Below are 13930 nucleotides of genomic sequence, written 5' to 3'. Positions count from 1 at the left end.
GCATTGTGTATTCAGATATTCTGGGTTTAATTCAGCTGCTGGATAAACTGATACATTCACCTTGATAGCCAGGTGAGCCCACTTCCTTGAGAAGCCCCCTCTATTCTTTGTTGCATGCTGGGCCAGTGAGAGCTGGAAAGGGTGCAAGAACCCCGAGATCATCTGAAAATGCTTCCCCAGGAAGGCAATTTCATGAATGAAGTCTTACAGGAAAATGACACCTAATTTCCCCAGGTGCTCAATCATTGTATATAGGGTGTGAAAGGGACAGTTTTATTCTTGACCTTGACTTGTCCACCTTTCAAGATGAGTTCCCAGACATTTTCAGATTTGTAAACCCCTACATCACATAAGGTTCCATCCTATGAAGAGTTTTTATGGTTTGAGGGGCCACTTTTACAAGGACATACCTGGAAATCTTTTTCAAATGATGTCTTAAAATAGTCTTCTACACCATTAAACTTACCCCAATAATCCCTTGTATGCATACACCAATGGTCAAGCAGTGTTTATCAGGCATTTTAAAACCCTGAAGTTTCACATCTAGTCATTTGAGGTACATGTGGGCATGTTGTTGCTGCCAGGAGCTATGTAGGAACCATTCTAGTTGTTTAAAACTGAGCTATTTTCCTTTCTTCTGCAAATTCTTATCCAAAAGTGCCTGTTTTGCCTGGTGAACTACCATGTATGAAGTGAGGACCTGATAAGCCTTCCTCTTACTCAAGAGATTTTCTGGAAGTAAAGGGATCTTTTATTTTTTTGGTATTGCTTGTCATTTTTCCAACATTGCAGCTACTGCTCATCCACAATGCTGGCAATTTATTTAGCAGCTGTCACAGGTCTTTGAGAACTCAGGAAAATAGCAGACACAAGAGCCAAAAGCCTCCTCACTTGAAAGGTGGGACCTAGATATTCTTCCTCGGGCTCCAAATATACTGTTGCCAAAAAAAAGCATTAAAACATTTCTGATTTTTAAAAAAAGTCAAAAGAAATCTGCTTCTACTGTAAGTTGAATGACTTTCAAAATTTCAAGGAAAAATAAGGAAGCAAAAAACCCACTAATGTTGAAGTCTTTAACTTACATTACCAATATGAAGAGCAATATTTTTGCTTTTTTTAAATGTATGAACAATGTTAGGAAATTGCACTGACAACTAGGTGTCCAAGGATTGTGAAAACTCTTCAAGCAGTTTTGAGAGGAATAAAATCAACAAAATCCAGTTGGATTTTGAAATTCCAAACTAGGGATGTGTGTGTACGGAAATTAAGTGAGGACTTTAATATCTAAAGCTTTAGGGAGTTAGAATAAGGATGATAGGAAAGGCTTATCTACCTACAAGGAGGAGAGCTGGAATGCTTCCCAAAAACCTTTAGTAAATGGGAATGCTAAATCATAGGATGCCTGTAACAATCTATAACTGATCCAAGTTAAAGAAAAAACTTCCCACACAACATTTAAACTCAAAAGAAAGTTAAAAAATGGTGAGTTTTGCTCCTTAAAAATTTACTAAACATATGGGTTTTGGTCTCTTTTGCAACGTTCATCTTGTATTCTCTATACAAAGGAAGAGATTTTTCTCTCCTACCATGTTCTTGTAGTTCAACTGATCAGCAATTTTCTATTTTAGCTATTTTTGTAAGTACTTGTTAAACAGCAGAGTAAACTTAGGGCTGAGCCCTATATACACCCCACAGTTATAAATGGGAAATTTTAGGATGGATATATATACTAGGGTATGTATATACAAAATATATTGTCTTTTTTGAGGAAGGAACATAACATCTAGGCTAAGAGTTAATAAATGAGATATTAGCCAAATGCCTGTAATGAAACTTCCAAGCAAAATGAACAAGTATTTAAGAACTGGAGAAATATTTGGCGTTTCAGAGGAAGTACCTAATCCTAGTGAGTGAGGGTGATGGTGGCATGAGATGTGGTTCTATCATTGATGTTCTTTTAGCCCATTTCAATGAGTTCACACTTCATCCCAAGTGAAATCAATGAACTGATAAGTGGAACAGAAAGTGGAAGAAGTAACCTTGATTCCCAAGGACAGCAGAAGGTGTTAGGTACATGCAAAAGGAAAAGAAAAGAGGGGACTAGCAGACAATTGACATATTTATGGCTTTGCTAAGTGATTTACTTGGAAAGCTTTCCACACTGTTTTCCATTAATCAGATTTCACTAAGATTATCAGGAAAAAGACAAATTCTGTATGGTTTCACTTACATATGGAATATAGCAACACAAAAAGGGTCAGACAAAACCAAATTAGTACAAACCCTTGGCATCTGCCTGCAAAATTGAAACAACCACAAGGGAAGTGTGTGAGGTGGAAGTCTGGGAGTCCAGTGGAGCATGCTGGGGTGGTGGGTGTGATGTGCAAACATATATTCATAGAGGTTTGAACTTATAAACCCTAAGACAAATACAGTATGTAAACTGATTTTACCTTAATAAACATAATTGAGGAAAAAAATCACTATTAGTAGAAGCTTAAAAATAAGAATATAATTTATAGTTATAACAATTTAAGTCTTCTCATTTAGGAAATAAAAGTATCATCACTTTTAATTTTTACAGCCCACCGTTCTCAGGCCCAGATCCTATGAAAACCTATAATATCATATTGAGGGGAATTGACATGATAGAATTTCCAAAGAAGATTGCCAAAAATGCTGCTAATTTAATTAAAAAACTATGCAGGTAAGTATTTTAACTACATAACTTTTGAATGGATTGTGTAAGGGAAAAGATTTTAGATCCCTTATGAATTTTTTTTTTTTTAACAGGGACAATCCATCAGAAAGATTAGGAAATTTGAAAAATGGAGTAAAAGACATTCAAAAGCACAAGTAAGTATTCTTTCCTTAAAACTTTATGTTTTAGAGTGCAGAAAATATGACAAGCATTTGCCTAGGGTGTTGCTTTTAAGTTAGTAGTTGTATAATTGATACAATTTTCCTATAGGAACATCCAAGGGGAGAAGATTAATGAGCCTTTTTATTAAAGGTCTTTAAGGTTTAGTCTCCAGGCTTTATTTCTGTATGTCTCATCTAGGGACATTTTAAACAACAGACTCACTGAATTCAATTTCTCCCAACTCACACTACCATTTTCTCCCTCTGTCACAAAAAGGATATGTGTATCTTTAATTCTGTGATTCTGTTCTCTACTGGTATATTAAAAACAAAAGTCCTTCACTATAAAATGCCTCATTTCCTAGATTAAAACCAAATACATTTTTCTAATCATGTCCCAGGTAGATGATACGAAGCGGGGAGGAAAGAGGGAAGGCAGCTAATAAAAACAATAGCTGAATTTTAATTTCATCCTTACCAATGTTGAATGGATATCCTAAAGCTTAAATATTAGTCGGTTTCTATAACACTCACAGGAAATTCACACCTGTACCAGAAGAACTTCTTTACTTGAACACCAACAAATCTAAAAGGCATGCTAAATTTTTGGTATGCATCTACTGATAGTGAAATCTTTCAAAAATAAACCCCCCCAAAATTTTTAAAAAAACAAGCGTTGGTGCTCCTTATTTCCACAGAAAAGCTAACACAAAATACCTTCATTCTATTAAAAAAAAAAGGAAGGAAGAAAATGTGATACATAAAGACCAATACAATGAGGTTAATTGAGGCTGCCCACTGAATCAGTGCCATAGATGGAAAGTCAATTTTCTGTCCTAACTTTTCATGCCCTGATTCTAGCTCCTTAAAATAAAATATCCCTTAAGGCAAGGGCCAGGAATATTATGACAATTATTAAATTATAATGATAGTGTCAGAACAAGGTCACATAGATATAATGACTAAAATTATATCAAAAGAATCAAAAGAAGTTGCCTTCTAATTGGTGTTTAAAATTTTGACCATTAGATTGTCTTTAAATGTGCAGTCTATAAAATAGATTTGCTGGAAGAAAATCTGCAATTAAATAGAAAACATTTTGTCATACTGAAAATACTTGCCTAACTGCTTTCCATTAATGAGGGATATCATACATGTTGCAATGAGAAGGTTTTAGCTGAGGTTAAATACCTTTAACTACCTACATTTTTTCCTTTCCTAGATGGTTTGAGGGCTTTAATTGGGAAGGCTTAAGAAAAGGCACCTTGACACCTCCTATAATACCAAGTGTAAGTAGACATTCTTGCTTATAATTTTGTGACACATATTAAAGTATTTATGTCAGTTATCAAAGCTCTGTGTTTTTTTTTTTTAAGTTTTATTCTATGATCAGATTAAATACACCACAGGAGAAGTTTTGCATTTAAAAAAAAAAAAAAAACTTCTTCTAAAATCCAAGCTTAAAAACAAATACATTACAGAATGGGTATTATAAATGTATTTTACTGTTACTTTTTAAAACTATTCTATTTCATGTTCATTTGTGCATAGAAGTTGACTTTTAGTATGGTAAATGTTATAGAGATGTGTACAGATGGAATAATATGATGAATCTCTATTAAAGTTTCTTTGCCCCATAATATGTAAACTTATTTCCAAGAAAAAGAATACAATAACTTGAATGGATTAATCATAAACATGATTACCAGAAAAAAGTATATTTTAAATTTCTACACATACATGTTCTCTCTGTGCAAGACACAATAACTTCTTAACAATTTAGTATCTACACAAGTATTATCGGGATGTTAGGACAATGTGCAATTATCTCCTATTTATGATGCCAGTTTATTCTCCACTTTGCTCTTTCCCCAAGACCAACCAACAGAAGCCTCCCTTGGCTCCTGGTTTCTAGTTGGGTTTGGTCAAAAGTTGTGTGACCAGTTTAAACAGTTATCAATTCCTGGCCAATATTGTTTCATCTAAGCCCCCTCCCCTCAAAAATGCCTTCTTTATCCCCAGATTCCTTTGAAGAAATTCCAGGTACAACTTTTATCCATTCAGCCTAAAGAAAACAAAGATTCTTTTCCTTTTATGTTTTTTGTTAAATAGTTCACAAAGTACACTAAATATTTCTGTTAACCTGAATTTATATTTTTATTCAGTACTGCATCTACATAATAAAATGTGCTGCATCATAATTAAGGGGGAGAAGATTGATTTGTGGTCTCAGCCTTTCATTTATATATGTCCTTTTTCTGGGCCTAAGAGTGCTTTTTATACAGAAACATTTTTCCTACTTCTAAGGTTTATTTCTATGCTAATATTAATGTTTATTCACAAACAAAACAAAGATGGCATTGCCTTGGCTCACATTACAAATGCTAATTGCATTCATGAAGTTTTGTTTATAGAAAAAGAGTAGAACAAGAAATTTGAAGGGATAAATATTAAACCTAAATGATCCCAACCTAGATTTATTATGGGTATCCTTTTATGTAATAGTGATATTGAGGGGGAAGCTGGATAGATAGGTAGATAAAATATGTTCTAAATATTGTAGACTATGAGAGAAGCTAAAGTGTATTTCTGCTTTTACTGATGACCAGTAAATTTGCAAGAGTTTTTCTGAGTTTAGAAATAGTTTTTGATTTTACATAAAATAAGCAGAAAAAGCCTTAAGATGGTCTATAAGGTATTACATAAATTGACTTCTGCCTGTTTCTCCTATTTCTCATTTCACTTACCTCTTCTCAGAGCAGCAACATCGGTCTCTTTTCAGTCACTTATCTTACTAGAACTTTTGGATGTGCCATATACACTTTTATTGAACACATTGATTTGGGAGTTAAAATATACTTTTCAAAGATGTTTTCCATGATCTCTCTTATACACTCAGTGAAAAATATCACAAAGGTTCTAATTACAATATATATTTGTTATTTGTTTTGTTCAGAGTTTATTCCTTAAGAGGGAATAAACTCCATGAAGACAAAACCATACCTATTTTTGTTTACTGCTGCTATCTCTAATACAAAGTAGAAAACCTTCTACATAGTAGACATTCAAAAAATAGTTATTGAATAAGGAATAATAAAGAATGCTTTTTATGAGTGGATAAAAAATTGTGGTATTTAGACACAATGCGATAATACTCAACTTTAAAAAGAAAAAAAAAGATGAAATCCTGCCATTTGTAACACTATGGATGTGCCAGTAGGGAATTATGTTTAGTCAATTGAATTATGTTTAGTCAATTATGTTTAGCCAATTGAAGTCAGACTGAGAAGGATAAATACCATATACTCTTACTTATATGGTCATAAATAAACAAAACAAATTAAAGTACTAAACAAAACAAACTATTTTAAACCATAAAGAACAAAATAGTTGTTACCAGAAGGGGAGAGGGAAGAGAAGTGGATAAACACATAAAAGATTAACTATATTGTGATGGATGGAAATGAATTCTGGTGGTAAACATAATGCAGTATATTCCAATAGATAGTTGAAAAGCCTGGACACCTGAAAACTACATAATGTTATAAACCATTATTCAATTTAAAAACAATACTTTGAAAATCTAGCTTGGTATTGTAATAAAAACTCAGAAACCTTGTATGGTTCATTCTCTTGTGTTTTCAGGTTGCATCACCCACAGACACAAGCAATTTTGACAGTTTCCCTGAGGACAATGACGAACCACCACCTGATGACAACTCAGGATGGGACATAGACTTCTAATGTATTTCTCTTACCTGCTTCTGCCTTGCTGAAGACAGCTTTTTCTGAGACACAGCTGCCAGCAAACCTGAGGGAAAGAGAGAAGATTAGTGCTCGGGGTCACCATGATGCCTTTGATCGATGCTGCTCCAGTAACTACAGTGGCATTAGGACTTATTGCTTTGATGACAATAGTGCTCTTTACATGTTTTCTGTTTGAACCTAAAAATAGCAGTTGACATGGTGGTCCTGAAGCAAAGTCTTTCACCAGTAAAGAGATGCTTTCTATTGTTGCAATGATCTTGCTTTGCTCTTATTATAATTTGAAAGACTGTAAGAAACACTTCAATCTAGTAAAAGAGTCTGTACCTTGCTAGGTTATCGAGAAGATATAAAACATAATATATTGGGTACTACAGATTCCTATGGTACAAAAACTGGGCTCTTCCCTTTCTTCAAGTGAGGGTTGTACGATCTATTACTGCAAGCTGGTGTATATACCCTAAAAAAGAGGACCACACATCTGTTGGTCACAGAGTTCATGTCAAACCAGTGCTAGAAGAGTCATGATTTTATTTCCCAGCAGTGCTGATGACAAGACTGAATGTTATCTTTCCTTTCTGACAGATTTTACAAATTGATATGACAAAAGCACAACTGCTATGGATTCTGCTGAGAACTCTCATAGCAGGCATATAAGCATTTTTGCAGAGGATTGAGAGTACCAACATGCATGATATTTGTTTCTTTTTAAATTGGCATGACAGAGTGGAAAAAAGCAATTCACAAACCATTTCATATTTTAAGAAAATATTGTGCTTAAAGATGGTCCTGGAAATAAATGACTAGCAGCCAATTGGTTTTACTTATTACCTAATACATCCTCAAACTGAGGCTTAACATATTCCCTTTTATAAAAATAAGCCCTTCAGGTGGGGTGGGGTGGAGAGGGATTAAGTTCCATCCAAAAAATAAAAAATAAAAAAAACTATATAGGTGCTATGTATATCTTTCATCTGTAAATGTCAGTGTCTGAACAGACAACACAAATTCTAATCATTATATGTGTAGCCAGAGACTCAAGCATTTTCACTAAATTTATTAAACCAAACTCCTGTCAAATTTCACTTATACATCATATCTAGGATTGAGGAAGGAAGATGATTAAAAACTCATTTGAACTAGCTTCTTGTCTTAGGCCTGAACCAGAAAAGAGAAAGCACAAAGTTGTTAATATTCAAATGAGGAAGCTTACATTGTGACAGGCAGGAAATAAAACAGGACCCAGGCTAGGTGCTGATTACCTTTTTGTCAGTGAAACATATGAGTTCTTGTGTATATGATAGAGATAGAGTGTAGAGAAGAAAACAGGGCTCCGGTTTCTGAAAAATAAATTTTACCTAACATAACAGAAATCTCACTATTCTAAAATATCATTATTCCCTAAGAAAGATGGATTTGAAAATGTCAAATTGATTTGCTTTTCACCTGGGGGGAAAGAATCAACAATTTAACTGTCCTCTGTTGGGGAGCCAGTTGACTACTATTAACTGTCCTAAGTAGCAGTTATTTGAAAAATTTTCCTGGATAAACAGCATTACATCTACCTAGACAGATGCCTCACCTTAGGAGCTGCCATCTTGATTTGGAACTGTATGTGAATTTATTATATTTAATAGAGGTTTACTTTTTTTTTTTCAGTAGAGAGTGTTTAAAGTTAATCAAATGTAGACATTTCTGGAAAAAAAAAATTCCACCTGATCATTATCTGCTGTCCCAGAAGACTATATTGTGTTTTTCATTTGAATTTTTCATATTAAGACTCCTTTAGAATATGTATCAAAATATAACAAAGATACATCTGGAGGATGAAAGTCCTAACGGTATATTATATGTTGAGTAAAATTAAATGAAAACTTTGATCCTAAGATGATACTGTTTTATTGTGTTACTGAAGTTTCCCTCCCTTATAATTTCTCAGTCTATTCCCTAAGAATCCTTTTTCTTATGCAGAATTTGGAATATGAAATTAAATATATCAACCAAAAATCCAGCTATGAATGATATTTCAGAAGTTTTATTTTGCTTTTAATTCAACCTTTAAATTATATAATTTCAACATTATAGTCCATACTAGTGATTTTTGTTAAACAATAGAGTGGTTTAGGCATACTAACGGTTAGCTAGAATATTAAATTTACCTATTCATTCGTAAGAAAATCTGCTCTTGCAATTTTTCGAATATCCCAGTAGCTCTAGAGATTAGCACTCACTATCGATTTTGTAACTATGGTTCAAGTCTAAGACAACCAAAATGTACAAGTTTTGTGGGAAGTGAAAAAGCAGCATTCAGCTTAATGTAATTGTAGATCATTTCTCCTACGTGTTACTGCATCTTTGTTCATTTCACCTGTGGCACTGCATTAGGATGTCTAAAGCAATCACCAAAAAATAAAGATGTACTACATGTTCCAAAAATTACTAATAAAAACTTTCATCTAACTTTCAGCACTGAATTTTAAGGATTTAAATCTTGTCTTATTTAAGACACTAGGGCTAAAATTCATAAAGCATACTTCACTTTATTTCTGAATTTTTCATGCCCCTTCTAATTTTTTTCACTAAATAATGTCTGGATGAGTTAGAATAGTGCCAACTTGTTTGATGTTAACTGACTCTTGTTAATACTTTTGAGTATAGAAAATAAGGGCTTTCTGTGTGTCTTGACTCATGGGAAAACACTGAAAACTGCCAAGGGAAGGCGCATCATGATATTTGAGATAAACTGAATACATTAAGAAAAATGATTTCTGGAAAATTGCTATAAATGATTTTTATGCTTTACCTTCTTTATTAATATATGAATCAGATCAATGTGGCATTTAAATAAACTTATTTTTATTATATTCTTTATAAGTCATAATTTTTACTTATCACTATGGAATATGCATGTGAGTCACACATGTATAATCATATATAAACTCAACTATTGAATATTTGTTTTATTTCTAAATGTCTGAATGGATGGTGAACTTAAAGAAGTCAGCTACCATACTGAAAGAAAGGATATTAGAATTGATTTCATATAGCAGAGGTGATTTGTGCATTATCCATAACAATGTTTTCTTTCACAATAGGACCACAGACAAATATTTATGTAAATAGATATTTTTGTGTGAGATTTTGTGGTACATATAACTTTTATTAGTGTTTCACAGCATTATTATTTCATTTTATTTGTACTGAATAATGTTTCTAGGTCCAAGTAGACTTGAATTAATGTCATAATTGTCAGTATTATTGAAAATTATGTCACCTGTACTGTTACTCATCTGTCCCATAGTCTAGAACATGACCTGGCTATCTGGCATTGTTGCAAGTGCCTTAAATTCATGGCATCCTATTAAAAAACAAATTTGGTGTTATGCTGCATGACAAAGACAAACACACCTCAAAATGTTGTCCTTTCTTAGCTTGCTGCGTTTTACAGTTCTTTCTGCTAACAATTTATAAGCCTTTATTATATAATATTGATGAATTACAGAAATGATGAAGTTGTTCTCTTATTTCTGTTAAATGTTACCAGAGCTGTGTATCTGTTAATGAGATACAGCGTCATTTCTGTGAAATGTATAAATGTATGTGCAGGTCAAATTAATATATGACATACTATCAGTCTGTATACAGGTATTCCTGTTTTGCTAAGCTGTGCAGATTCAGTTAAAAAAATTAGTGCAGTCATGTTCTAACATATTTTATAGACTCCATTAACAACTGTCCAATTCAAGAGAAAAATAGAAAATGACTGCTAATCACACCTTGTTATGAAACCAATGATGAAATGTACCTTGGTGCACCACTCAACAAAACAGGATGCTTTCTCTCAGTTCTTGTATATGCAAATCATTTATGAGGCAAGTTTTCAACAGACCAAGAAAGCTAAACATAGAAAGTGTTGTTAGCCCTCTTCTCTATCTGCCCCTGTATCAATAGACAGAGCTCTGGGACCTTGACATTGACTCAGAGGTTTGGGCTTTCTGAGTAAAGGGACATTTCTTTAAGCATCATCTACCAAGTTTATTTCAATGTACGATGTTTTTACAACTGGTCAGTTCTTTTGTATTCTTACAGCTATGGTTGATCGTCCTCTTACAATTTGTTCTACATGAAAGAGTCCTTTGTTAGTCAGAATGCAACAACTGTCATCAAATGGTCATTGACCACTTGCACTCTTTTGATGTAGATTAAAACTTTTTCATAAACTTAACCTGCTTTGATTTGCTATGTATTTTTCCTGCAGCTGTAATTGCCGAGTGCCTGTTGTATACTTTATAGAGTTGAAATAAAAAAAATAATTACTTTTGAACATGGTTGATGTTTAATTCCAGACAAGAGATCAAGAATAGAATTGATATATTTATAATGAACTACCATGTAGTGCTATTGTACAATGTCACTCCAGCAATGTAAAAAATAATTTATAACTCAAGTATCCTTTCTAAATGAATGTACTATGATCAAATACAAAACTAATCCAACAAATCAGATTAAAGAATTGAACAGGGCAATGTTAGATGATCCAGAGTGATTAGCAAAGCAAATGCGATACATAAACAGACCTCCAAATTAGCAGTTTTTTCTGTACCATGACCACATTACTGGACCACATACAGTCCTTTTGGAGCTACCCCAAAGTCTGAACTAGGTAACTGTGAAAACGACGTTTTTGTTTATGTTACAACACGCTAAAAAGGGATTATTTAATATGAAAAGCAATTGCATGATTCTTTCTCTAAAGTTTGTTCTTGCAGTCCCTGTTAAACTCCATATACATAAAGAATATAGATTCAGGGAATAATGTAATTCCAACAAACTCTGGCAAACATTCTTCCTATATTCCTTTGCTTTTCACTGCAGTCAATGTTATACAAATTGAAACTGATCGCAACATAATAATTTCCTCAATCTGATTGCCTTTGTCTTGTTGGCATCACACTGCCAGTGATGGTGGATTGAAATCACTCTTTAATGAAAGTAGAAATACAATTAACTTTCTCAGACAGAGCCAATAAAATAACTTTAAAAAATACTATGTCACTTCCAAAAATTTAATCCTTCTGCAAGTAGAACTTAACATTTTATTATCCATCCTTTAGGTAATGTGATTTCATATAACTTTGATACAAGAATTTTTTTTGTTTTGTTTTTGTTTTGTTCCCGGAAAGGCATGCAGATCAAAGGCATGACCATTAGGAAAGTAAATTAGGGAGGTGATGAGTGGCCATGGTGAGGATGTTGCATTCATCCACTTCACTACCCCACCTCGTGCTTGTTATTAGTAATTAGAATGATTGACTGCACATTATTTAGCTGTGACAACAGGAATCATAAATTTGTCTGAGGTGGACAGGCAGTATTATCTAAATTGGTCAAAATTTTACTTGCAGACCTATACTCAAGTTCTCAGTTATAGTCCTAAATGTTTCATACACATAAAATAGGACAGCCACCATACAAATGTTCTTTAAAGTTTCCTTCCGTGTTCCATACTTATCTTTTCCAACTCAAATGGTAAATATACTGATAAAACTGTAATAATTACCTTTGCTGGCTATGTTTTTACTAAAGATAAATCAGTAGAACTAAGGAACAATCTATCCACACACTTACTAGTCAATAGATTAAGTCTCAACTTCATGCAAAAACAGAATCACAACTGGCATCCCTAAAAACCTCAGTGTGGCCATAGATTTTATGAAAATTAAAGGACAGACTCAGGTCATGTGAGTGTTTTTCAAACATCAAAGCTGTAAAATGTATGTGGGAAATATGGTAAAAACATGGATTTTTTAGTGTCACCCACAGTTAATTTGAGGTATAGCCCAGGAATCTGAATTTTGAATAAGTATCTTACTTTATTCTGATGGAAAGTGTGTGAGTGAGTGTGTGTGTGTGTGTGTGTGTGTATGAGAGAGAGAGAGAGAGAGAGAGAGAGAGAGAGAGAGAGAGAGAGAGAGAGAGAGAGAGGAAAAAAGCAGACTAATGAGAACATGAGAAAACATTTCAGGAATTTCAGGATGCAGGAATGGTAGAGTAAAAGAGAAAAAATATCTGAAAATCAAATCTATAAGTCATAAGCATCCAAGTTCTATTAAATACCCTCAAAAGTGTTAAATGACATTTCAGTGTATAGATATCCTTTCCATTTTCCACAGTAAAATAGAATATTAAATAAACTTTTTGTTAAGGACTATATACACATGTTCACTAATAAAGTCAAAAAGATACATTTATATCCACTTCTGGATTTATCAGCTCAGAATACTAGTTTAAGTTGCAAACGGGCTCTTTATCCTTTAGGGGAAATAAGAGGCTTGAGATTCTGTATCAGTTAATTTTGAATGTAGTTCACTGCTGTCCTATTTCCCTTCCTTAAGAACTTAAGCTTACCCCTTAGAAGTCAAGTTTTGCCTTTCCACTTGCTTTGGCAACTGAACAATGAGTGTGTGACTTCTAGCAGGAACGTTAAGAGCTAATCTTGCTTCAATACATTTTCCTTTCCATCTACTGCTGTGGTGGGCAATTCTTCCTCAGAGACTGCCCTGTCAGCTTCAGAAGCTAAAAGAGCACTACAATGAGCAGGAGCAAATGTCCTACTCAAGCCACAAAAGAATTTATCGTGGAATATATGGTTGTTACCACTAATATTTGCCTTTACCTGTATCAGCACCATAATATTTCCCACTGTAGCTGATACAAAATGGACACACAAAGAAAGCCACCCACCCTACCCTAGCGACTGCATGGAAATTCATCAATGTCAACCCAAAGTCAAGTAGAAGAGAATATGTCTTTAGACCCTAGATAAAGACCAGTGAGACTGCAGTAAAGACAGTGAATTCACTAAAATTTCTCTAGTCTTTGGATGGAAGGACTTGACATTATAAAAATCTACATTTTGACAGGGTAATGGGAGGAAACATGATTAGAATCCAGATTACCTACAATTGGTACAATGAGCTTCCTGTGTAATTAGGACAAGACTATCAAATTTAGAAATATCAATTTTGTGGTGTGAAAAGCAAAGCATTCCAAAGGAAAGTATGTTAGTCATAGGATTGGGATTTATAATTCCTGGGGAGAATGATTCAAGAGTTTTTGAAAGAAAAAAAGAGGCCACAAGTTTTAATAATAAAAACAGGTTGGAGTTGCCTTCCTATATGCAAACAATAAGCTAGAAGTTAAAGAAATCCATTCCATTTATAGTCTCACTAAAAAAAAAAAAAATTAAATACCATGGAAATCAAGTGAAGGGTCTATACAAGGAAAACTATAATACACTGTT

General features: G+C 33.6%; 1 protein-coding gene and 1 pseudogene across 4 annotated transcripts in view; one reads left to right on the top strand and one right to left on the bottom strand.

The window, feature by feature from the left end:
* The window catches only part of PRKG1 (protein kinase cGMP-dependent 1), a 1331556-nt gene extending 1320608 nt beyond the window's left edge, over positions 1-10948 (top strand). For all 4 annotated transcript variants that reach the window (XM_054690463.1, XM_054690462.1, XM_054690464.1 and 1 more), the window contains 4 exons: positions 2585-2707; positions 2794-2856; positions 4085-4151; positions 6508-10948. In XM_054690463.1, coding sequence (XP_054546438.1) covers positions 2585-2707; positions 2794-2856; positions 4085-4151; positions 6508-6606 — 352 coding nt within the window. In that variant the 3' untranslated portion in view covers positions 6607-10948. The remainder of the gene's footprint in view (positions 1-2584; positions 2708-2793; positions 2857-4084; positions 4152-6507) is intronic.
* Positions 27-2172, bottom strand: LOC119234072 (60S ribosomal protein L7-like 1; annotated as a pseudogene).
* Positions 10949-13930: the final 2982 nt, after the last annotated feature.

This window comes from Talpa occidentalis, unplaced genomic scaffold, assembly GCF_014898055.3.
Source record: "Talpa occidentalis isolate TD23 unplaced genomic scaffold, MPIMG_talOcc4v2.1 talOcc4.8, whole genome shotgun sequence".
NCBI classification, from domain to species: Eukaryota; Metazoa; Chordata; class Mammalia; order Eulipotyphla; family Talpidae; genus Talpa; species Talpa occidentalis.
The sequence above is the reverse complement of the archived record's forward strand: the minus strand, read 5'-3'. Positions and strand labels throughout refer to the sequence as shown.